This window comes from Camponotus vicinus, unplaced genomic scaffold (assembly GCF_025532165.1).
Source record: "Camponotus vicinus isolate PSW18456_S1 unplaced genomic scaffold, iyCamVici1.0 SCAF_7, whole genome shotgun sequence".
Classification (NCBI taxonomy): Eukaryota; Metazoa; Arthropoda; class Insecta; order Hymenoptera; family Formicidae; genus Camponotus; species Camponotus vicinus.
This window is the reverse complement of record NW_028141979.1, coordinates 6,773,125-6,799,586: the sequence shown is the minus strand read 5'-3', so window position 1 is coordinate 6,799,586 and position 26,462 is coordinate 6,773,125. Positions and strand designations below refer to the sequence as shown.

The following is a 26,462-nucleotide window of genomic DNA, read 5'->3' as shown; positions in this document are numbered from 1 at the left end:
ATAAAGCACATTCTTAATTTTTCGAAATTCCTTTCTTTATCTATTTATTCATAATTAACGTTCCTGTAAAAAAATACTGGAGGAATAATGTTAAAAATTCATCGATAAATAAATTTTTATTCCTCGTGACAAGTATAAAATATATGCTAGATTAATCAATCATATTTGTCGGCAATACAGCTTGTCATATTTTGTATATATGTGTTATATAATATTACAAAACTCTTCTGCAAATAACGACATTGGAAAATATAAAAAGTAGTATCCACTATAATTTAAATTATGCAACATCTATTATGCAACAATATTCCATTACTGTAATGCAAAGTCTATCCCTTATTACACTTATCCAATGAAAATCATAATAAAAGTTTTCACGAGAGATAGCATTATTTCAAAATAAATCAAATCTTTTTCAAATACGACGCTAATGTAACCATATTCTTGATCAAATATTCTCATAATTTCATTTTTCAAACGAAAAAAGATGCCTCAATATCTTTTTTAAATCTCTAAAATCTGTACGAGATTTTTCATCCGCCGAAATCTCTCTCTTTCTCCAATTTTATCCTTTTAAATTCGTTTCTATTTTATTTAAATTAATAATGATTAATATTATTAATATCATTAATTATTAATAATTAATTTAAATTAATAATATTGTGTACACTAGAAAAGTGTTATGCCCGTCTTATATACATGATATATACAATAGTGATCAATTATACAAGAAAACGTTTACGTTTTGCGTAAAAAGATCCTGTAACGTTTTAATTCGCCAAAATTTGCATTTAATGCGCGCTAAAACCGGAGCTTCAAAATCCTCGATCAGGGAAAACCGACTTTGCTCGCGAATCGAGTTTGTCCTAAATGAGATTACATTTTTTGGTTCTCCTGTTGACGCAATTAGCGCCAATCATCAGGCTACATGTAGCCTGCCAGATGCAACGCTTGGCCACGTGCAATCGAATTACGCTATCCATCAAACTCGCAACACGGCGGCACAGCCGCATTTACCAGATCGATTCGAACCTTAAAGTATTACGTAAAGTAAAGTCTACTGCGAGTGTGTGCGTTTTCGCAATTTTCTGCTTCTAAAATTCTCAAGGCTAAATTTAAATGAGTCCAACCACCGGCACATTTCCAAGTTCATTAGTTCGTGCAGTTAATTTTAAGCTACATTTAAAAATGTCGCTTTTCATTTTTTTGTGCATTTATTTTGCACGCGATGTATTTTCTACATCTTATGTAGATTGAATTAAAAAGATTAATAAAACTTTATAACGTTCTTTGCGTTCAAAATCGAGTAATATAAGATGGATAGCAATAATATTAATATTAATGTTAACTCTCGTTATTATTAATTATTATTAATTATTTTTTATTAAAATTAAGAATTTGATTCTATCAGAGGAGAATAAATTTTATTATAGTAAATGACGAAGGACATTCACGATTACGTTGAATGTTGCGTATGAAAATGTTTGCTGTAAGTCGGCGAATAATCATCATCGTTTGATTATCAAACAGACTTTGCAGGATGCATACTCGCGAGAAAAAAAAGAAGATGATTATAGTCTATCTATATACACTGTGACGTTTAATCTTAAGTTAATCTTGAGTTATCTAGAAACTATTTTTCCTCAACATAACATGCATTTTTTCCTGAATTTTAATCTTCCACAAGTCAAACTATGATAAACTGTTACGAGTTCGAAAATTGTTTCGTGCATATGCATGTTACAAATTTTTCAAGTCGCGTTTAATTTCAAGAAAATGAACTTTCGCAAACTTTAAGTCCAAAGCAAACTGTCAAAGTTGAAAATTTATGCGACGAGACTCGCGTTTTGAGCCGAGAAAAATTTCTAGCGATGAAAAGCGATATGCTATGATTTTCTGGGACAACTCTTATGTTATTTAAAAACAATTGTATCACGTCGAAACGACGGAGAAGCGTCGAAATAGCGACGGAACACGCCAGATAATGCTAACTATAAAATTCGACTCTACCAACGGATTCTCCTCTCTTTCTTGTTGCTCGCTGTATTTTATTTTCGTAAACGAAAGACGATACTTTGCCACGCACTCGCCTATTTTGTAGCTCTGTCGTAATCTTCTTGTAATGTTTACTGCGAATATACAAATAGCACAGAAATTCTCATATCGAGGTAGCCAATTTTCGTCAAATCAATGATAATGAGCGTGAATCATTTTGATAATTGCATTTCATCCACCTTTGATTTGTTTTCAGAAAGTCATTTTGTTTACAAACATACTAGATTTTATATTTAAACGAAGGAATATTGAAAAAAAAAATAAGAAACTTTATTAAAAGTGAATGACAGTTTCAATAAACAAGAGATAATTTTGTTTTGCGTCAAGTAATATAAAGTTTATCATTTTTTTCGAACAGATTGTTTTATAAATAATAGAAAAAAAAATTTTTTTTTAAATTAAACAATGTTTATATATATATATATATATATATATATATATATATATATATTTATATAGAATAGATTCTATTCTATGACCAACCAATATAACCAATATTCACTATAAAAATAATAAAATAAAATATCTCAAAATTCTACAGTTATATTTCAAATTTAATTTTGTTAATCCCAGTTTTATTTAATTTTGTGTTTCTTTTAATTTTGCTTGAAAACAATTTATTCGATAATAGAACGAAACTCGTAGAAAACGTTGAAATTAAAATCAAAAACATGAGCTTTGTTTTTTTTTTTAATTCACTGTTTCATTAATATTTTAATCGCATTCTTATCCGAGTGAGAGAGAGACTTAAATTTTTTTTACACGGAAATCTTTAAGCAGTAGATAAAAGTGTATCGCAGTCATAAGTCACGAATATTATTTATCGGAAGTTCTCTCGATCTCGCAGACTTGAGGGAGGGGAGACGTCCGATATTTCGAGGGGTGCTAACTAAAGACGTGTTATGCAAAAATAAACCGTTCGAGACACGTGGTCACTTTTCCTCCTCCGCACGATTGCCGGACGGAATTAACGGAACTTTGCAGCTAACAAAAGTTACAAAACTGAACGAAGAAAAATATAATGATACGCGACGAAATTTTCATCGAATTGTTCAATCAACCATACATCTTTCTAAATAGGTTTTCTAATTTTTAATTTCAACGCAAAAATATGTTTAACATCTGTCAATAAAAAGTCAATACTTTTTAACAGGGGATCACTAACTTTACGGCCTAAAAAAACAAATTCGAAACAAAGTTGTGATTTAAATTTTATATAAATTATAACATGTACAAAGCGAAATATAAAACTTGTTAATCCCGAGTTACTGTAGAGCTGATAAGATTTGAAGGCGACCTCCATAAAGGCTTATAACTTTTGTTTTATTTTTATTTTTAAGTTACTTTGATGTGTACATTCTCTGAACGTATACATTACAGAAAAATGTGAAAACACATTACATAAAAATGTTTGAAAAAATTACATATTGCTTTGAAAAAAAAGAAAAAGAGAAAAAAATGTATGTAAATATCTCATATTTTAGTCTGTGACTCGTAATATTTTGCGTAATTATTATTGCGCATGTGGCACATTAACATAAAGCTCTAATTATCATTCCAAGTCATTTTTACATAAAGTGAAAATTGTGCAACGAGAGATTAAAGGAACGTCTCCCATTAAGATATTTGTCACTATCCGTATGAATTTTATAAATGATAATTTTAATCTCGAGCATCGTTATCGAGAGAGATTAAGACTTACTATTGTAAATAATTATTACTTAGCAAATCTCGAAAGCGATTGAAATTTTTTGTCGGTACAATTCGAGGAATTTCTCGAAATATACATATGTACAGCGATTCGATCGAGTGGCTGGTGTCGACGACGGAAATTGGAATGTCGATGATTTAAATGTCCCCGATTACGTTATTGTAAAGCATCGACAGATACGCACGTCATACACAAGCAGTCCTTTCGAAACGAAGTGACATACAGTGAGATGTATTATACACTTAAATCACAAAGACTTGGACGAAAAAGAGACTTTGACAGATTACTATCAGAGATATATCTCCCCTTAAGTTTACCCACAAAAATTCAAATATTTTTCTTCAATTTGAATCGAATCTAAAATCGACATTTACACTAAACAATTTCATCATCGAGTCAAAAGTGCTGATCGATAATAAAATCGATAACAAAAACGCGAGACAGATAATGACATATTTGAACACGCGTGGATTATACGTCCACGTATGTGTATAAACGTGACGAAATGTTGAAAAACAATCCTCCAACCGGATCTTAAGGCGGACGATAAACACACGTAATGAATATTGAGAGAAAACTACCGACTTGGAACACGTGTACGGGGAAGGCAGTGGGCACCGATGGTGGGGACGCGCGAAGGCGACACGCGTGGCATATACACAAGTCGACGTACAACGTACGTCGCTGATAAAGCGACTTTTACATCGACTCTCCTCGACCCGGTAGCGAGTAGAATGCGCGATTATGTATATTTTCATGAGCGCACAATTATCGCACCCGCGATTGCGTACTACGCAAATGATACGCGATATAAAATAAATGCATACAGGGTGTATCTCTCGTACAAGTGTGTAACATTGTATTGTCATCTGTGAGTATTTTGCATGAATTTAATCGCGGGTAATTCTAAATCGAGTCTCGAGAAGATAAAAATTTTTATCCGCGATAAGATGCCGATATAAAGTTGATTATAGAGTAATTAATTGCGAAAGGAATGACACGGTCTGGTGCAATCGAGGAAAGCTCGGCGTGAAATGTAATCTTGGAGAATGGCGATAAATTCTTACAAACGTGGTGCCTCGTGAGATTGTACGTATTATGTATCAATGAGTGTGATTTTCTTTCCGCAAGACGGAGTAAATAATAAAGATGCAGGATTTCTTTTTCTTCTTGGCTTTAATTAAACCAATCAAATATTAATAATTCATGAGTGACTTATAGATTGATAATTTATACAATTATATTAAAGAAGTTCTGCGAGCCTTTTGTGAACAGATCCTTCAATTGTGTGAGATGTATGTGAATGAATCTATCAAGTGCTCCAAAAGTATAGAAAAAAATTACTCACCGTTGAGACCATACTTTTCCTGGTTTCTTTTGACTTGATCAGGAGACAGTCCTTTGTCAGGATCGACATTGAAGTAATTTACTACTTCTTCCACAGATTTACAATGGGAGTCGTCCATGGTTACTGCTTCGTAGATGCTTCACTAATGTTATCCTCTCAGTGATTGTATGTGTTCATCCACACTAATAGTCTCTGAAAGTGAATAAAATTATCTGTGTGAATAAAATTATCTTACATAAAATATTTAATATTACGTACATTAAATTGAAAATTAGGTACAAAACAAGTAGATTTAAATTGCAAAAGAATTGCTTTAATTTAAATAAATCCTCAGCAGATATGAAAAATAATATAAATTGCACATTTGCATTAATAGGAGCCTGATATCACATTCCATGAAATAATAACTAATTTTTAATAGAATTAGTTTTAATTTTCAATAGAATTATTATTTTCTAAAATTTCAAATATATTGTAATCAAAATATCAAAGCTGAGATAGTTTGATAGTAAACTGTTTGTACCAAATTGTGTTCTACACTTTATTTCTTTTTTTTCAAATATCGAAAACAAATATTTTTCACGATATATACTCATAAGAAAATTATGTTTATATTCTTACTCCTATCAATAATTATACATGATTATTTACATACAGTTTTTTTTTTTGTTTTCCATGTAGTATTAACAATCAACAGTCTCAAATATATATAAACATACAGAATTGAATTGTGTTTATATTTTAAATTAATTCAATAATATATCTTTCACCGCACGATTATAACTGTCTTCAATCACCTGATTGGCCTCCAATATAAATGTTTCAAGAATTAAATTTTTCGCGCGTATTAAAAATATATTATAAAGCAAATCAGTGAACATACAAGTTGGAAGAAACATGTAAAAATCATACGATATACAACACGGTCGGAAATTTTTCGCTCATCTCGACCTACGAGGTACTTAATTAATCCTTAGCCAAACATCGCTATCTCTTTCTAGATTACACTCTTGGCAACAATGTAATCAGCTGAAAAAACACGAGGAAGTTTGACACGCTAGCTAGGTACACTGAACCTTAGCGGGGAGTACTAAATTTAAGATCTCGCTACTGGAGAGAGGAAAATCCACCGGGGACTCGCGTAAATCCAGAGCACGTTATTACGGAAACGGACGCGGCAGAGAGCGAGAAAGAGAGAGAGAAACAGAAAAAGAAATAAACTTCAACCATACCGAGGACGTCGAGGCGCAGGAGATTGTCCCACGGCGTTCCGTCTCCTCGCGAAATTACGAAACGCGATGGATCGTGACTAGTCGCCGCCGCCGACGACGACGATGAGGAGGAGGACGTGAACGAGAACGAGGACGACGGAAGAAGCGCGGCGCGCACTTCGTCGCGGCTTGGAATCACTGTTCGCAGCGCGACGTGTCCTCGCGACATGCACTCGCGCACCCGACTACGGTATCCTCGGCGGTATTCCTGACGTGTCCTCGCGTCGTCGGTGACCCACAGAGCGAGGAATTCACGACTATCGTTGATGACGACGTGTCAACGTAGAGCGAGAGAGACGGGAAGAAGGAGAGAGAGAGAGAGAGAGAGAAAAAAAGGCGGGGAGAGGGAGATTGAGAGGGAGAGAAAAAGACAGAGCGAGAAATTACGTTACGGCCGCCGAATATTTAGGTTAGCGACGACGATGACAGCGCGCGTGCTTAGCCCGCGACTAACTTCACTACGGTACCACGCGACGGGCGACGCCGTTTTTCTCCGTTTTTCTTGATTCGACGAAGGGCGAGAGAGAGGAAGCGAGAGGCGCCGAGGCGAGCGTGGCTGCTGCTCCAAATCGCGCGAGCTATCACGAGGCGCGAATGCACGAGACGCACGTCATTTTTCCCGTAACGATGTAACCAGCGCGACACGACTGCTAACCTGACCTCCGCTTCCGCGAGACTGACATGACTGGCGAATCGGGCGAATCGTCGCGCGAGCGGCAGCGCCGCCTGGCGGCGCGCGCCGCCAACCACGCCCGCGTCGTCGCGCGCTTCGGGAGACGAATTCGTCCTCTTTCCCTCGTCGAATCGACGATCCGGCCGATCGATCGATGATTAATTCGCGCCGAGAATATTCCCCGGATCGTTTCCGGAATATCCGAAGCCTGTCACGGGATGAATCGGATCGCTATGCGCGATGCGCCGCCCGTGACGCGTTCCCCTGACGCGGATAGCGAGCATGTGGAGCAACGCCATTGGCCGAGCGGAGTGACGTGTACGGCTATTTTCGGGCTTCTGCTAGGCTATTTCCTTGGCGCGTATTTTAAGACTCCCGGCGGGACGAATATCTCGCGGCCGGCGATGTTGTCGTGTTACGTAACCGCGAGATCGCCGAGCGGTAATAAAGGCGGCCGCCTTCAAGGTGTTGACCGACGACGGCGAGCGCGAACCTTAACCCTTTCGCGGGACGACAAGTTTGCGAGAATCAATTTTCCTCGTCTATTTCGAATCTCTTACGCGCGACATCGTCCAGCTGCTTTTCCACCCAAGAAGAAGACGGATTGTCCCAATATTTTCATCGCGTCGAAACGAGATGTTCAATCCAAGCAAAGGTATGTGACATGTATATGATAATAACATGTTATATAACATAATAATATATTATAATATGATTTATAATTCATAGTAGAATTAGAAACATATGCGACTAATAAAAGGTGATAATGGAGCAGAAAAAATAATTAGTAAAGAGAAAATAATTAGTAAAAGAATTAGTACTTTTGATAGCAAAATACAAATATATCCCTTTCAAGGTTAAGGCGGTATGATTTCAAAATCGAGTCAAAAATGGAAGCGTATTAATAACGTTACTATATTTCATTTAAGCTCAATTTTACCAAGAGTCAATCGGAGGAAGGGGATGGTGAGGATTAAGGATGATTTACAAAATAATCTTAGATTATTCGACGAGCTTTGCCAGTAAGTCTTATGTAAGCCCGTTTGCGAAGCTGCTTCCGCGAAATTTCCTTGCCTCGGATGTTCGCATTTTTAACACAAGCTGACGAATGATTAAATACACATGTCCATCATCCTCTTTACATCCCTTCCTCCCCCTTCTCCATAATTATTGGATGTTAACTTCCTGTATTAACATAGAAATTGGCGGTAACGTGAAGATTGGAATAAAGAGCGCTTGAAAATCTTGCTAACATACTGGCAAGACTCCAAAAGATATCTAAAAAATGTATCTAAAATTCGCCAGATATCTCGGACATTATTTAAAGAGATGTATTTTATATATTTCTCGGACCTTTGTCTTTGGAATTTAAACAAAAGTCTGAAGAATATTTATTTGTTGTTCGATTTAGAATCACGAAACAGTATATATATTTAATGCTGCAAAAAAAATTTTTTTATTTTAAATATTCTTCGAAGATCCGGGCTTAGATTTAGAGCTTAAAAAATTAATAGCTTACAATTAAATGGAATATTCAAAATTTATTTTTCTAAAGCAACACGTATCTAATTAAAATATGCTTAACAAGTTGTTAATTATACATATCCATAATTTTCACGCTAATACTTTTTTTACAAAATGTTAGTTTTCCACTATAATTTTTGTTAATTAAAAATATTAATGCAACGCGATAATTAATTGTATATTTCACACAACAGATTTTCGCGATAATATTTTAAATATCGAATTTCAACTATTTTTTTGCGATGTTAATTAAAATAGCTTATATGTTTAAAGCAACGTAAAGCCTATCGAATGCTGGCAAATGATTAATTATACGATTCTGACAATTTTTTATACATTTTTTAAATATCAACTTATCGTATTTGAAGAATCTTGATCGGAGTAAGATGATAAAAATCCAAGATAGAAGACTGATAAATAATTAATTTAGTGTAGATATTGTTATACTGTCTCATTTATTCATTAAACAGCTAATCATCCGTAGCTACTATTTAAATTCAAGATGACACTGATAACCAATAGCCCATTAAAATGCGTTGACAAGTTTAAGATTAATTAAACACGTCGTATTCAATTCCCACGACATGTTTTTAATCAACGAACGTCAGCTTCTCGCGATAGCTGGAAAAGTCGAGGCGAAACAAGCCAGCCAGAGCGAAGCAGCTTCGCTAAAACGTTGACAAGTGGTTAATTACATACGTCACATACGATTCCCATAGGACTCCTTGTATATTCACATTCAAGGCTAACGCACAAACCCAAAGCAACTCAATCCAAGTGGAAGACACTCAATCCTCAACCGCAGGACTCGTAAGATCCTTTCTATTTTTCTCGTGACATTCGCATTTTGCTAATCAAAATGTACTTGTTTAATTCTTAATATAATAATAAGATTCATATAAGGTACAGTCTGTCTTTTCACGAAGCTATTTTCCGCCAATCGATCATAATTTTAACGAAAATTCCTGTGTTTATTCGCCATTATTATGATTATTATTTTATTTCTAGCACTCATGATAACAGGGAATATAGGGATTGATCCCTCCCCCTACCCCCTCGCCTCGCGCACGATTGAGGATTGAGAGATCGCGAATGGCAGGACTAACCCTCTCGAAGCTGATTAATCCCCTTGGACGGAGCGGCACCCGCTCACGTCAGCTTGGTCCTTGAAGGACGGACACGCCGCGATAGATAAAGGTACGGACTCGGCGACCGGTCGCGTGGTACTGCGGTACCCCGTTGAGGACTGCTCTCCCGAGGAGGACCCTGTCCGGACGACCAGCTCGCTCGAGCGCCCGGGACGCGACTAGTCGGCCAAATCGCGCGCGCGCGCGAAGCGGACGTTTTTAGCACATCTTCGACGGCGACTTCCTAATTATTTTGGCAGAGATCGGTTCGCTCTCCCCCGTCGAGCTCCCCCCCCCCATCCCCGCGCGTCCTGCCGAGGACGATCCGAGGGGGTGGTTTCTCAATTCTTGGAGTAGGATCTGGGAAATCGCCGGACTCGCTCTTGTGGCATCGGCTAATTCTTTAATTAATTACGAAATATTCATCTATTCTCTTTACTTTGATCTCGATCGATTAGAGATCGAATCTTCTCGGAATCTTGCCTTCGAAGGGATACGTCAGATTGATTGTTAGGACTGAGAGTTGTTGAATTTATTTCCTTCCCTTGCTGAGATTACGTTATATGAAGTATTGTGTAATTGCCAACAGACACGTTGCGTAAATTATAGGGAGAGCTTCCTCGCGCGGAGATTTAATAAAAAATATCGAGCGACTTTTGAATTATTCAATTAGTAAGTTATATTGAATTATATTGAATTATTCAATTACTGAGTTATAAAGATTAATGAAAAAAATTTTGTATGATGCAGACGCATAATCGCAGTACAAAATTAAATCCTTAACACGCGAAATGCACGTATTATTTAAATAATTAAAATGTTTTTAAGTTTGCCAGACATTTTGCAACGTCAAGAGAACGATAAAAGATATTTTGTTAATTAAGAAATTTAAATTAATTACGTTTATTTAACGAAGCTCTTTTGTAACATGCAGGCGCTTTCAAGCTGCATCATCTTCTAATAAAACATGAGCGTACATTCATTTCATTTTAAGCATGGAAAATGCGAAAAGTGCAGCTGTGAGAGAAGCAGACCTGTAGTCATGAATCGAGTGACTGCACCGACGTGAGGATTAGTGGAGTCTATTTGAAGACGAGATGCAACATGTTGGACGGGCCATAAGGATAAGAAACGTAGCGCGTTTGTTGGCAAACAAGTAGAGATTGCGTCTGTGTATGACGAATGTTTCACATAGATATGAGGTAATCCCGCTTCGTTGGATCGCCCATCCTCGAGAAAAATCAACATTCTCTCTCATATATAAATATTCCCTCATTTATAAATATTCTCTCATATATAAAATCGCGCGTACGACTATCCTGGTTGTGCCAAATAATTCGCTCATGTTAGTAAATTATTGTTTCGACCTCGGTTAAATACGGTCATGATTTTTTTAGAATAAATCTATCGAAATTATTAATATTGAAATCATGGGCGATGTATATTAATGTTAAATCAATTTTATATTTTTCTAAAAAATTTAATTTCAGTTTTAATGCATTGCATTTGTAAATTTGCTACAAATTTATTCAAGTGTGGATTCAATTTGGATTTCCGTTTGATAATCGTCCTTCGAATCAAAAGATAGCAACTTTTTTTAAACGTTTCTTTTTACAAAGAAATTTATTTCATATTGATTAGATCGTTTCATCAATCGCGAAGGATAATTTGCTCCGATATTGCCGATGTCTCGATGTTATGCCATTGTTGATCTCGACGCGGTGCTAATGTTAGCGTGTATAAATGCGTGTTTCAATTTCCGCTCGTTGCGGATAGTGCACGCATTAGCACGTTTCTTGGTAAGATATGAAATCACCCATCACATATTTCCATCTCGCGACCCATCGCCAAAGATAACAAAGTGCCTTTAAAATTTTTAAAAATACCATATGACAAGCAGAAATTATTCGAGGTACACAAACACACATACGAAAAATGTGAGAAGACATCTGTCTGTGAAATATGCTAAAACATTTAACGTTAATTCCGCTGTGGGATTAAAACGTTGTTGGTTTATCAAATTTGGACGCGTAATGAATTTGATAATTTTTTTGTCGCATTTCCGCGCGTTGTCTTTTATTAACACGCAAATTTATTCTCATTAAGTGTCCGTCCCCCTCCACCGCGTAATGCACTACGGCTGGTGTTTTATAACGGCGTTTAATTATAGTTTTGGATTGCACAAATTATGTGACGTCGAGCCGAGGTAATTTCTCGGTCCGCGAAAATTGTTTTACGCGCGCGCCAACGCAGCGGTGACCTACAAAAACTAAAATGAATTCTTGGCTCTAGTTATTATAGGTCGCATAATTCGCGGGGCGAATGTTATAATTTAGCAGAAGTTTTACAAGACATCGCGCACGATCGGGGACATTCGGCGATTTCGCTGTTTTTTATCGGCTCTTTCGACGCGTCTCGACCGCGAGCTTTTTCATCCGCGCGAAAATTTCCGAGCGTTTTACGACGCGTCGGAATATTTTTTTTTTCCACGGAACAACGCTCTTGATCCGTGTGTTTTGCTTCGCAAGCGCTTATTATGCAATTGCACAACATATATTGCATTACTCCAAAGAATTGGTGTTTTATCTTTCGTTTAATTCTTTTATTGTAAGCAATATAAGGATTTGATTTAAAATAAAATTTAATAATATTCCTATAAAAATAATCGCTTTTCTCTAAATAATAACGGATACAATATTATTTACAAGTAAACTGTCTGTTGAAATTCTGTATCAATATTTTATAGCATAATCTCTTATATAAAATAAAAGAAAATTAGATACATCTATTTCAAACATAAAAAAATATTTAAACATAATTTTGCGGGTCGTTTCTTGTTCTCAACAATAAATAATCAATAAAATAATCGCTAGACTCTTCTTGAAATAATAACGGCTACAATATTATTTACAAGTATAAACTATCTGTTGAAATTCTCTATCAATATTTTATAGCATAATCTCTTATATAAAATAAAAGAAAATTAGATACATCTATTTCAAACATAAAAAAATATTTAAACATAATTATGCATATTATCGTTTTTTGTTCTCAACAATTGGATATTTTTATACGTCCATTGAAATTCTCATATTGTCCTAAAAGAAACGTGAAACTCGCTTTTGAAAATGAATTCTCTAGAGCTAATTCTCTTTAGCTAGCTACTTAAAAATGTTAATAAAGCCATTAAAAGGAACTGAATATTCCGAGGCGACAGAACGTTATTCTATCCACACGCGCGCACAATTTCAGAACTTCTGGATTCTGCAAAGAAAGCATGTAACGTTCTACAAATAGGATTCCTGGGATTCACTATGCAGAACTAATACCTCTAGAGACACTTCCTATCTGACAAACTATTCAAAAGTAATTAAAAGTCAATATATACTCTAAACTGACAAGAGGGAAGAGACTTTCTAACAATCACTACCGTTACCAAATTTCTGAATTTTCGAATCGTATCCCGACATATCAAAGAGCGAAATTTTGCGAGGCGAATTTCACTGCAGAGCTATAGTTGTTGAACGCAAACTCGACCCTTTGACGATGAGAATCGAGGTTAATCACAATGAATTAAATTAACCACAATAATGACATATAGTAATCCTTCACGGGTTAATCCTTCTTGACCTTTTTCCGTCACTACACTTGCGTTTCCGTCACTGCGCGCGATCACACGAAGAACACTATGCAACTGCATCCCACGGTTGCGCGGCAAGTGGACTTACCAGTGCTTCTGTCTTCAGGTCTTCAACTTTTTCACTTGGACGCGTTGCGGGGGGGTGTGGACCACCCCCGTTAAACCTTACACACTGCTCTCTCTCTCTCTTTCTTTTTCTTTCTTCTCTTTCGATCCACTATTCCTCGATGCGCATCGTCGTCCGTCGACGTGCCACTCTCGACTGGGCCCTTCTACGACGTGTAGGAGAGTCGTGTACGCGACGATAAAAGAGGGTTGCGAAACAAACAATCATTCAAAAGGGGGCAACGTCTGCGCTGCTGACAAAACGAAGCGCCGAGGGGCCGCGAAATTCGTTTAAATAGTCCATAGACGTCGCTACCTGGTGGCGAGACGATGAACAAAGAAAAACTTATCTCTGGCCGGAAGCCAGTGATCCCGGCGGACGCCGCCGAATGTCGTCGTCGTTTTTTCGCGTTTAACCTTCGAATCCGCAGAGCCGAGAAACAGCGAGAAAAATAAGAGCAGGAGACGACATCCAGCCGCTCGGTCCAAGCGCCGCATGAAAATCCCGAATTTCGATTATTGGGAACAAGGCGGGTCGATTTGCGCAGAAAAATAGCTGTAGGACACCCCGTAGAAGAAAACCCGAAGAGGTCTTTCGCGATTCACACCTGACATAGACTAATTTTAAGAAAATATAAATAATAAATGAAAAGATGAATAAGAGATGATGAGTAGAACTTTTCTTTTTTAGGATGACAAGGTGAAAGTTTTCTCTTTTTTTCTTCTTAGGATATCAAGATATTCTTCTAGAATAAGTGGATGAATGATTCAATAAACGCGATAGATTATTAAGTGATTACTGTCAGAAGAATCTTTTCCATGGGATTTTTGTGATTTTTTTATATTTTTTTTTACTTATAATTAAAGAAATATATATAATCTAAATCAATTTTATATTCAAAGGTTAGTAATATGCTATCTCTCTTGTTTCATTTTAGAATAATGGTTAGTGTTCTGGAAAATCCGTTAATTATTTTCTAATCAAAAGTAGCTGACAGCGATCAATAAAGAGATATGTAACTTGTAATTATTTTTAAAAGCATTATTCCGATAAATCAATATATGGAAACAATTACGAAATTATTAAGGCTACTAGCAATATATAGAAATTATAAAAATATACAGAAATTTATAGAGTCCTTTAATAAAGCTAGATTCATTAAGGTAAAAAGTATCAGAATAAAAATTGTCAATCGAGTGTCTTTTAGGAATTAAAACATGATCGAGTTCAGATTCAGCTATAAATACGTAACTTCGACCATGTTTGCGTGGCATTATTCTTATTAGAATTATACAAGACGTACGTTTTCTTCAAGAACGAAAATAGTCGACTGGCGGATATCCAAATACGATATCAGGTACAACTTCGAGGACAATTCACCGCGAGCGATCTGCTGAGAGATTTGTTTTTCGGCTATCATATTAACATATTAATTAAGGTTTTTCAACCTTGATTATAAAACTTTAATTTCTTCTTCTATCGTAAATATTTTTAAAAAATCCCTTATTCATTCCTTTTAATCAATATATTTTTAAACTTTCCAACAAAGAGATAAACATATGCTTTTCTCTCTCAACACATAATTTTTATGCTTATATTTTTTTCGATCATCTTTTGCATTATTGTTATATTTTTACTTTCAGAAAATATTTTATTCTTAATTTCGTCATAGGAAAAAATACGCGAGAAAGGAAGATCTTTTTCTCAAAATTAATTAATTTTGGAAATAATAATTGGAAGTTTGAAAACATATTTTTCGTATGTCACAAGTTTGATCGCCGGGATTGCAATGTATCTTTTGCGATTCTCGGTTGAGATGTGCACGCACTTGTCGTGCACGAATCCATTAGCAGAAAGAACTGTCATATCGCGCCCAATGACAGCAAAATAGCGCAACGTTCCAAGTGTAAGCGCACCTTGAGAGGTGTGAAAAGAGAATATGCGGGAGAAAAGAGTCGGGTCAACGGTCTGTTTCTCGAATCCTAAATACATTTAACGTACAAGTGTCGGTCCGTAAAGTATCATTCGTCGTCTCGTCGAATTTGCCAAGTCCTCGTTCGATTATCTCGCGCAAGCGACATCGAGATCGCAGACTTGCTATTGCTTGAGATATAATGTAACATAACGAATTATAAAGTACTGCATAGGATGTCCAAGTTTTAGTCTTTTATTAAAAATAGTGTCTGCTTTTTCAAAATTGCTCCATTTTCAATCTATCTTAAGCTGAAATCCGATCTTGCGAAAGGAATTTGCCAATTGAAAATCTGTATGAAGCAAATATAATAATTAGAATGCGAAATTTCTTATTGATGTTTAATACATAATATATAATTTAATTTATTAATGTTTAATACATGCATTTAATCATTAATATAATTATTAATATAATTTATTGCTGTTTAATATATGCATTTAATTAAAATGAATATGATTAATAATAAATGCAAAAAAATGATATATGAGATGACTGACTATTCTACCGTACGAAAGGAATTTCGTGATCAATAATGGATTGACACACGCAAACTTTTCAAAATTTTTCTTGCGAAACAAGAGGATGAGAATAGATTGTTCGGGACACATCAGAGATAAGTGCGAAAAAGTGTGTCATAAAGGCTCGGGTGCTTTCCAAGAAGATCTCTTCGTCGCAATATACTTCAAAGATGAAGCAACGAGCAATCTGGATAAACATGTCGATGCCATATACGTTTTATCGCGAAAGTTAGTGCTTTAAATACGTTTATTTTAAATATATCAATGGCCGTGCAATGTTAACGATTCAGTAACAGAGTTCTGGAAATACTTGCACGGCTAAGTCTGTTTTCTCAATATTGATACGCGCATAATTGATTGGAGCATATTATCTCTCGTCCTAGAGACTAGTGTTATTCCTACGCGTACGATTCATTTTATAATTATAAATTATTATTTAGCAAACTTAAATATTCGTAATTCATCTTTTATCAATCTTCTCGAAAAATTTTTTAGTTTTGACTACATGTGACTATTTCTTTATTGATATTGTTATTGAATAATGTCCTATCAATAAATGTACCTCAGAAGAAGCTTCTATATTTTTTAAATTATTTAAATTATTTAAATGATTTAAAATATTTTTTAAATTATTTCATTAAGCTATTTTATTTTCCCGGATATTAAATTTCATAATTGTATCGTATCTAGACGAGACGTATTTTCATTATAAATTACAGAATCGGACAGCTCTGAGTAAGAGATGTATTCTTATCAGCTGTAATGCATTCTGACATGTATGCAAGCACCTATCGAGATTAAATAGATATATGTTCATGGCGTATCGAAAACAGACGTACGCGCCATAAGCTGACAGATGGTCCTTGAATTTTGCAACACGACTGTCCCGACATGTCGAAAGGCTGAACTGATGGAATCAGTTAGACGGCCGTCCCCATGAAACATCGTGCTATCAGCATTCTCTCATTATAGCAAACGAAAATAGACGTTGTTACTTCGTCGCTTACTCTGATCAGCGGTTCAAAGCGTGGCGTTATTCTTAGCTGAAACTCAAACTCTTACGTAAAACCTGGTCCGCGATATAGTGGTGTTTTGGAGCATCATTAGGCCAGAAACGTTTCTTCACGTCTTGGGTCTCATCTGCTTGGTGGATTCATCAACCCGGAAGAAGTTATTCAAGTCTGAATGCAGTTATTCTGGGAAATATCTCGGTGAATGTAGGATGAATCGCGAATTTCATTATCCTTATTCTATTAAGCAATATAATCAAAGTTTCAATGTAGTTATATTTAACGCACGTAAAACGTTCTTCTCTAGGAAAAAGACAAAACAAAATAATCAGAAAACCAACGATCTACTAAATTTAATTTTAAATAATATTTTTCGTGTACAGCGCACAAGAAAATCAATATCGATTTCATTTTTTCTTAAATTTCTTACATTAAATACTTCAGTACATAATGATCGAATTAAAATTATATTAAAATAAAATTTATATAATAGAATGAAATAAAATAAAGAGAAATAAAAATTAGAGAGAAATAAAAATAAGCTGTGTAAAATTAAGGAATAAAAATAAAAAGCTTGAGATTCACGAATACTTTTTTAAATAAGTCTTTCAATATTTTCGCTATAAAAACTTAAATGCCAATTTCGTAAGAAATCACAAAAGTTAGTAACTTTTTATTGCATGTATATCACTTTATATACATACAAGAAAAATAATCGTACCCAGAAAAATAGTAGTATAGCGTAAAAATCATTTGGCACAGCACAAATATTGTTGTTAGTTATACTGTGCCTTTGATGGTCCAAAAAACCATGTCGTTTTTATAGCGAAAATATGGTTGAAAACCTTATTTAATAGTTTATCAGACCGAACACGTGTTTCGCTGAGCTTTATTCGCCACTATTGCGAATTTTAGAGGAACCGATCTAAATATAAAGCCGGAAAACATTACAGGGCACACGCATTGGTGACAACACATAGAGAGAAAGAGAGAGAAAGAGAGAGAGAAGAATAAGTATTTATTTATAACGATTTTTATAAATGAACTGTTAAACGGCCATGATGAAGCCACCTGTCAGACGAAACAAGTCATCAATCATGACGTATCCTAAAACGAATTTAAACTAACGGACCGATGAAACGCCTGCCACTCATCTCGATTATACATTTCTTTTAATTTGATATATCTGCATGCATTAATAATTGCGACTCGATTATTTCATTCATAAATTCTTTTCATGTTTTATATCACATTGAATGCTTTCTCTGGATAAAAATCAAGAGTATGATCTTAATGTTTTTTTGTCGAATGTCTATTAGATCTTATAATTAAAATAGACCTATTAGATATAACAAGAGAGAAATACACAGAATGTACTTATAAAAGAATGCATCTTTTTTTAACAAGTAATTTTTTTCTTAATAAATTATTTTTCGCGACGTTTCAATTTAATAGTTTGATATTTTCAAAAAATAGAACTAACAATATTACATTATTGGCGTAAATAAATAAATACACAAAAAAATAACCAACTTTAATCGATTTAATTAGATATTATTTGTGTAATACTTTTAAAATAATCTATTATATTTTAATACTATAATATATATTTCATGCAATTCTAATCATATTCAATCATAGTCAGAGGGATCGTTGCAACTTGATCTCCTTCAAAGTGACAGAATGAAGGCATGACACTAAACGACTCGCATAGCTTTATACTTCATTAAAGATGTTTTCAAAGAGAGACCGTCAAGACAATTTTAAATCATCACCAACAGGACGTATTTGTCAAAATCTATAAAATATTATCAAAGAGTAGTTCACACACGTCTCTCTTCTATCTCGTCGAACAGAAAGGTTCTGTTGCTGTTGAAGACGCTTTCAACGTCTGATGATATTATCAGCATCCGGAAATTACCGTCACAACTCTACCTTTTGCAGAAGGATAGCACCGGCTATATCCAAGATTTTTCGGTTATGTATATAAAGATTTAAAAAATCCAAAATTGGCGTACATAAATTCACTTAATTTCTGAATTAATTTTGAAGTAACATAACGAATTCTGAGGACGTTCGAACATAAATTATTTTGAATATAATAAGAATTGACAACCTAATATATTATTATTTAATTATTAAGGAAAAATTTTCAAAATTTAAAAATTTTGTGTTTATTATTAAATTATTATTTACTATTTCTCTCTCTCTCTCTCTCTCTCTCTCTCTCTCCCCTCTCTGTTTTATTTAACAAAATTAATATATTATTAATTAGTGCTTGAAAATAATTTGAAGTGATTTTAATAAATAAAGAATTTACACTCCTGATAATATCTTAGCTTCAATTTTAGCAAATTCCGGTTTGTTCATTCTTCTGTGATCTCATTTTGCAGGGTTTATGATTTTGTATCCTTGCCAACGCTATCTGATATACTCGCACACTATCGCTCCATAAATTTGTTTATCATCGTACATGTATGAGAGAGCGAGAGAAAAGAGGCGCGCGGGATTAAACTGATCAAAGCCGAGCCTTTTGTTTGAGGGGTGACTGCTCCTAGTACCGACAATAAACTATCTAAGCCCTGTGAATTAATGTTCTTCCGTTCCCACATCTTCAATGGCGCTACGCCTACACTCGACAAAGACTTCTGTAGTGAGTAAGGTATTTCAAAGTTACCACATTCTGTTTCTTATATAAGGTCTTTTGTGAATAATTAATTTCTATAAAAATTCAATATCGATGACAATATTTACGGATTAACTCATAAAATTTTGTATCGAAAATTTAAATCGATTAAAATCTGCCAAATAATCTGTGATAGAGGAAAGATGATTAATCAGATTAATTTATGCATTATGGTCCCTATTTCTCTTACATCCCTATAATTTGCATGTCTCTCTAATTTATATAGAACAATCAAGGATAATGTCCCTAATGATAAGACTGCGATGAGATATTAAACTATCAACAATTTGTATTCTAGATTATTATTTTTGTAAAAATATTTTTTTGACAATATGAAGATTTACCCTCTAAATATATCCGAAAAATTATTTAAGTTGATGTCAGATGTCTTTCATTTCTGACACGAATAAAAACGTATAAACTGCGCGTATTATATATATATTATTTAAAAATCCATCAAAAATGTATACGTGCAAACCTATAAATATTTTCTTGGGTAGAGGATTCATTTTTCTTTTATTCGAACTTAAAAGCATTTTAGTGCAAGTTAAAAGTGTTTTAATGTACGGCGAAATTGACGGACGTCAGTTCGAAGTACTGGCTTATTTATATGTGATTCATCACGGGTCTTTGCCTCTCGCGACGTACGTGACATTCCTTCGGGGAGGAAGTCTCCACGGTCAGACGCGTCTGTCAAGCTTGCAAGGCTTATACCAAATGACAGACCTGAATTAAGAATGCTTGCCCAGCGCGATATAGACACCGACGATGATGTGATCTGTCATCGTGTACATAATATCGATGATTTCTTGTCCATATGGAATGAATCAACAACAAAATTATGAAGAAACGCACTTTTTGGAAATAATTAATCGCAATTAATGTCTCTCCTGTGTTGATTGTTCGTAAAAACTGAGAGTCGTATATTGATTATAATTCAAATTTTGATAAAATCATGAAACAAAATTATATTAATTTTTAATAAAATTTCCAATTAAAATTTTGTATTTAAAACTTTTTATTTAAAATTAAAAATTTTTAATTAAAATTATATTAATATTTTTTATTATATTATATTAATTTATCTTGTCACGCGAAAGTTTTCTGTATCTTTATATCTAATATAGTTGAAGAAAAAACTTTTTAATGAAAATTAGCATTAAATTATTCTTCATGCTGTTTCGTTTATTTAATCTGCAATTTTTCACGCATTTTTGGTTAACCATCTATTTTGCCGCGTCAGATGGTTACGCGGATCGATTCCCGATTGATCTCGAAGAGGGAGATTGGGCAGTCGCATGTGTCCGAAGCACAGCTTTCAGGGTTAACTCGGATCGGTCCTACTTATGTAAAATCTTGAACGAGTAACATTGAGCTAATTATAAACACGGCTGGTTAGCTACGTCCGCGTAGCTGTCCGTTCGCGGCCTGTGCAGCAGTTTACGATGCACGGTCGGTCTTAGGTGGACCGACGTGCATCGTAGGCGCACGGCTAGCGACCTAACTAAAAATAGACGATCGTAGAGTAGGCGAAGGGAGGAAGGGGTCCGGGGGACCGATCAACGGCCAACTGGGCCAGTAAAGTAGCCGTAGCTCCCAACGTCCCAAATATAGTCCTAACATCTAACGTGGCCGCAATCGATCTATCCTATCTGCACATTGTTGTCGCTCCCTGCAAAGTATGCATCGTGCATCGGGTTCGGTAGATTCCTCGATGACACGGTTGCTGCGTTGAATCGTTCGAATCGGAGCGAGATCCACGCTAATTCTGGGGTAGGTCAGGTCACGACGTCCCGTCGAGTTATACGGGATATTCATTCTTAGCTCTATCGCGACTTGATTTATTAAACCGGGGATTTCGCGTTTGTTTCTTTTAGCATATTTCTTACGCGGATGAAGGAACGTGTATATTTTTATTTCTATTAAAAACTAAAAATAAAAAAATATTAAGTCTTAAATCTTATATTTGATGAAAAACTTGTATAAAGTATTTTAAAAATTGATGTATTAATAATGTATATGTAATAATTTTAAAAAAATTTTTAAAAAATTGAAAAATTCATTTTCATCGCAAAAAAATAAAGACTCAATTTTTTTGATTGAGTTGCGTGTTAGTATCAAGCGAAATTATCATTAATGCGAATACTGTTAATGGCAGTTTCATACGAGAACGACAACAATTTTGATTCGATCTTCATGATACGATTATGTTCAATCTTTATCGTGTCAATATAATGTCGATGGACTTGATCAATATTATTCAATAGATTTAATACATTTGCAACAGTATGATAATATATGATGTTATGAATATAATGGTTATTCAAAGTGGATCATTATATGATTTCGAGCCTTGTGTATCCATATTATTCCTCTATTTCATCGATTTACGCGGATCATAGTTACTCTCTTCTAAAACTATATATTTACCATCGATAATGAATATGTCCAGATAAACAGAGTCAGGAAACGCAAGTTACTCAGATAGTTTTAATTTAATTTTTCTAAAGTAGTTAAAAATTAAAAAAAACAAGAGTTTGTTTTCACCGCATTCTTGCTAGTTAATGCGAGAATTGCGTCTTCCTCATCCGACAAATTTTCAAAATGTAAGTAATTCCTTCAATAATCTCATATAAATATGACTTTACATAAAATATTTCATAAAACTTTATATTAGAAAAAGCCAAAATATACATATTACTCGAAGATATTTATTTTTAAAACACTGTTATTTAAAAAAATGATGTTTTGATGAAGTAAAATATATCTGATGGAGAAACTTCTTCCTTTTCTTTTTTAAAGAAATAGTAAAATACAATAAAATTTATTACAAAGTAAATAATTTAAGTAAATCCTAAAATACATCGTTTTTTAAAATAATAATATACAAATATCATATTCAATGTAACTAAAAATTATTTTTTGTAAATTTGTAACACATTTTGGCCTTGAAATACATAAATAAGATTAATATGCATTAATGCTTATAAAAACTTCTATTTTGTATATAATTACGATATATTGATTAATGAATTACAAAGGCCTCAAAAGTGAAATTTTATATATTGTAATTTTATAATTGTATATATCTGATACTTGGTTGGCATCTCAATTTTTTACTTTTATATATGTACCAAGACAGCATATGTTTTATCATCCTTACAAATCCTTTAGATATCTTTAAAATGTCTTTTAATTTTATTATTCTGCCTGAATATATGCGAAATATAATGTTTCATAATAGTCAAGTTAATGAGTCATTCTAGTAAAGTACAGTAGGATCATCCCTCACAGAAAATTTCAATATTTATCAATATAAATAATGACATGTCACAAATTTATACAAAAAGATTTAAAAAGAATCTTTAGCACCGTATTGAAGAGCAGTTATCTCTTTACATGCAAAAAAAACACATCCTATCTATCCACATGTAACACTTTTTGGTCCTAATATTCCACAATTTTTACACGTCTCTTTTAATTTCCCTTTAAATTTAATTTGAAGAATTTTTAAATCTCTATAAATTTAATTAGAAGAGTGAGATAATATAAGAGATAGTAAAATATATTTAAAATATTAAACTTATTTTAAGATATTTAATCTATCGTTTAATTTAAGAAAAATTAAAAAATATTTGATAATATTTTTTAATATAAAAGTTTCTAAGCGCATTTTAATTTTTAAGCATATTTTTATGCTTAAACATGCTACTAACACTATTAGAGGAGAACAAAAATAGCAGGTGAACGAAGGTTGCGCTTAAGTTGTGCGTGCTGACATCCCCAGGAATTCTACTGTACTTTGAAATCGTATCCATTTTGATGAAGGCAACGTCACGGCTCGATGAATATCGCGGCTGCAGCGTGATGCAAGACGTCGCGAGCGGATGCATTTCTCCGAATTTTCAAAACGAGAATCGTATAATCAATTTATTTATTGCTAATGTCAAACATGATATTCATTCTCTGCTCTAGGATAAATACCCTCCGTGCCATAAAAATATTTTAAATTTTAAAAGAAGTCGCAAAAACAAATTTTCATCAATGCTCAAAATTTCATTAGATTTTTAAAAAATTTTTCGAGTTATATTTTTTTAAGAATAAATTTATGAGAAGGTGAATTTAAATGTAAATATTATTTGGAAAAAAATAACACGTGCATAGGAAAAGAAATCAATGAATTAAAAATTAATATTGTAGAAAATATAAAAATAATACATAATTTTTTGACTAAAATAATCGGGATAGAAAAACATTGTGTTCATCTTTAGCAAACGAATAAGGGGACTTAACATTCCAACAGGACATAGAAAATAATTTACTAAAACGCGTGCGATTTTTCATCGAGAGATTCGACGGCTGCGCTCGCGCGACAGGTGATCCTAAATTATTCGTCGTTCTCCATCGCCGTGTCGGGGAATCTTTGGCAGATTCCGCGCGGCTCGACGCGCGACGTCGATGAAACGCAGAAAAGTCTCATCTATCATGTCGAAACGCGTAACTCGAAAATAGTCGCAAGGATACGCGTTCGGTGGGTCGGACTTGGCGCTGATCTCGCGCGTGTCTGTCGGCTCGCGATCCCGATAACGAACAGCGCGAGATTACATCGGAGATTCGCGATAACATCGTGATAAATCGCTCGGATAGAAGGGAAGCCGTGAGGCACGTACAAATGTCACTTCAGACTTTAAAATTACAGACAGATATTATTGATAAATTATAGAACCCACCATTTTTCAAGATTTTTTTTCTATTTATAGCAAAGCTTTTCTTGAAAATATGTATATTTTTATTCTATTTTTATTTATTTCTATCTTATTCCCGTGTTAGAAGTCGCTGTAATTGATCGTTATTTTTTTCTCTTGATAAGATACATTCTTATGAGACTACACTTTTTGATATGCCAATGATCTTAATCATACATAAATATATGATATAGTACATACATAAATATGTCATCAATAGATATATTTACTTTTATAATAATAATAATTAATATGTCACTGATCGAGGATATATTAATTATTATTATTATAATTATAATAATTATTATTATAATTAATAATAATATTAATAATAATAAATGATTAATGGCATATTAATTATTATTATAATAATAAATATGGGTATCTATCGAGGACGTATTTATCATGTACTGCGTGCTTCATTGGCTTATAGTAAAGATAATCTTTATAGAAGGTATCTTAAGTCCTGGAAAAGGGCAAAGTGGGCTCATTCTCTTAAGAGCGTGCAAAAGATGCACTATTACGCAATGATAGGAAGAATATTTTGAAGTCTAGGGCACATGAGGGCAAAAACAGTTGTCGATTATACGGTCGCTAGAGGTGATAAAAATATGAGAGTCAACTCTGACTTCTTCATACGATTAAAATACATACCCGTCTCACCCTTTACTTATATATTCCTTGATAAATTGCCCTTTTTAATAACCAAGATAATCAATTCATTGTTTTTCGACAATTTATGTTAAAATTAAAATAAACTTTTTTGTTTTAAAATAAATTACTTTTTGCAATTTGCAATATTTTTACAAGAAACTAGATTTTAGATAAATTACGTAAATTTACGTAGAAGCTATAAAAAAATATCGATCACTCTGTTATATGTAATAGCTAAAAGTGCCAAAATTAATGTATTTCGCAATTGATTCTCCATTTTGATCTTATTCATTTAATTCACGTATGCTTTCGGAAATATGTATATATGTATCAGTATCGCTATTTTTTTTCTTTCTTCATCTGCATATTTCTTCGACTATTTTAGCGTCGATTTTTCTTAAAATATCGTTTTCGGACATATCATTCCAATCTTTTTCGGACACGAGAGAAAATTACCTCTCCCCTGTAATACTATGTTCGCTAATCTACCCAAAAAGAACGTGACGTCCCGAAGGATCCTTGAGAAAGCCACTATTACGGCTGGTCAAGCCTACGCTCTAGGCCAGGGGCTAGGCTAGGCTATTTCCGCCTTTCAGCTTATGGACCGAAATAGTCGTAGAGAACTTGTGAACAAGAAACCGTTGGGACTATCTACGAGGATACCCAATGTGTCTGGCTAGTACAAAATCAATCTTATTTTTCTTTTCATCGTCACACACGCGTTGTCGAACAGCTTGTATATCGTTGAGAATTCGAGTTTTCGCTATTGTGTCTGTTTAGTTTTCCAAACACATCGAAATGAGGGACAGCAGATGTAATCTAACAGACAGCTCATCGAATCCACGGATTATATAATATATCCCTCTCGAAAATAAACGGACACGGAGACGAAGATATAAATAGATGGTCTTTTAGATTTAGATAAAAGGTAATGAATCAATTTTAATTTATTTATGCGTAACTTTTGTTTTAGAAATCTTTATAACAAAAGAGAATGCGGGAAAAAATCATGTTCAATATATCAATATTATATATCTCAATATAAATTATTAATATATTAATATTAATAATTTTTATTAATAATTTTATTAATAATTTTTATTAACAATTATTTTGCAATATCTAAATCGCGTTATTCATATTGCCACGTTATTCATTAGCAATTGGTTTCTTTTTAACCACGTGTTTTTTACTCGGTTATAACTATTTTCTGTGTCACATATATAAATGTATATTTTCATTAAAAATGAAATAAAAAATATATCGTATATATAAAATAAATTAATATATGAATAAAGTAAAAAAATATGTAAACTTTAATACAAGTAAACATATATATAAGTTATATCCTTGATGTGGATACTATAGCCAACATCTTTTCTCAACAGATTTTTTTATTTTTATTTCTGTTTAAGATAT

General features: G+C 33.8%; 2 protein-coding genes across 12 annotated transcripts in view; one reads left to right on the top strand and one right to left on the bottom strand.

The window, feature by feature from the left end:
• Positions 1-13,734, bottom strand: part of Serca (ATPase sarcoplasmic/endoplasmic reticulum Ca2+ transporting SERCA) — a 44,631-nt gene extending 30,897 nt beyond the window's left edge. For 4 of the 6 annotated variants that reach the window (XM_083105386.1, XM_083105385.1, XM_083105384.1 and 1 more), the window contains exons 1-2: positions 13,438-13,734; positions 5,115-5,306 (exon numbers count right to left, since the gene is read on the bottom strand). In XM_083105386.1, the coding sequence (XP_082961512.1) occupies positions 5,115-5,232 (118 nt within the window). In that variant the 5' untranslated portion in view covers positions 5,233-5,306; positions 13,438-13,734. Of the gene's footprint in view, positions 1-5,114; positions 5,307-6,346; positions 7,057-9,688; positions 9,854-13,437 lie in introns of those variants that run through there. The other 2 variants (XM_083105382.1, XM_083105383.1) reach the window with 2 other exon arrangements.
• Positions 1-26,462, top strand: part of LOC145975148 (uncharacterized) — a 45,990-nt gene that overhangs the window by 7,004 nt on the left and 12,524 nt on the right. Inside the window, exons 2-5 of one of the 6 annotated variants that reach the window (XR_014439898.1) lie at positions 6,116-7,713; positions 7,988-8,345; positions 9,191-9,392; positions 9,591-12,550. Coding sequence is in view for 4 of the 6 variants with exons in the window: in XM_083105401.1 (XP_082961527.1) it covers positions 7,277-7,713; positions 7,988-8,080; positions 9,302-9,419 (648 nt within the window). In the remaining 2 variants the exon portion in view is untranslated. Of the gene's footprint in view, positions 1-6,115; positions 7,714-7,987; positions 8,346-9,190; positions 12,551-26,462 lie in introns of those variants that run through there. The other 5 variants (XR_014439897.1, XM_083105402.1, XM_083105404.1 and 2 more) reach the window with 5 other exon arrangements.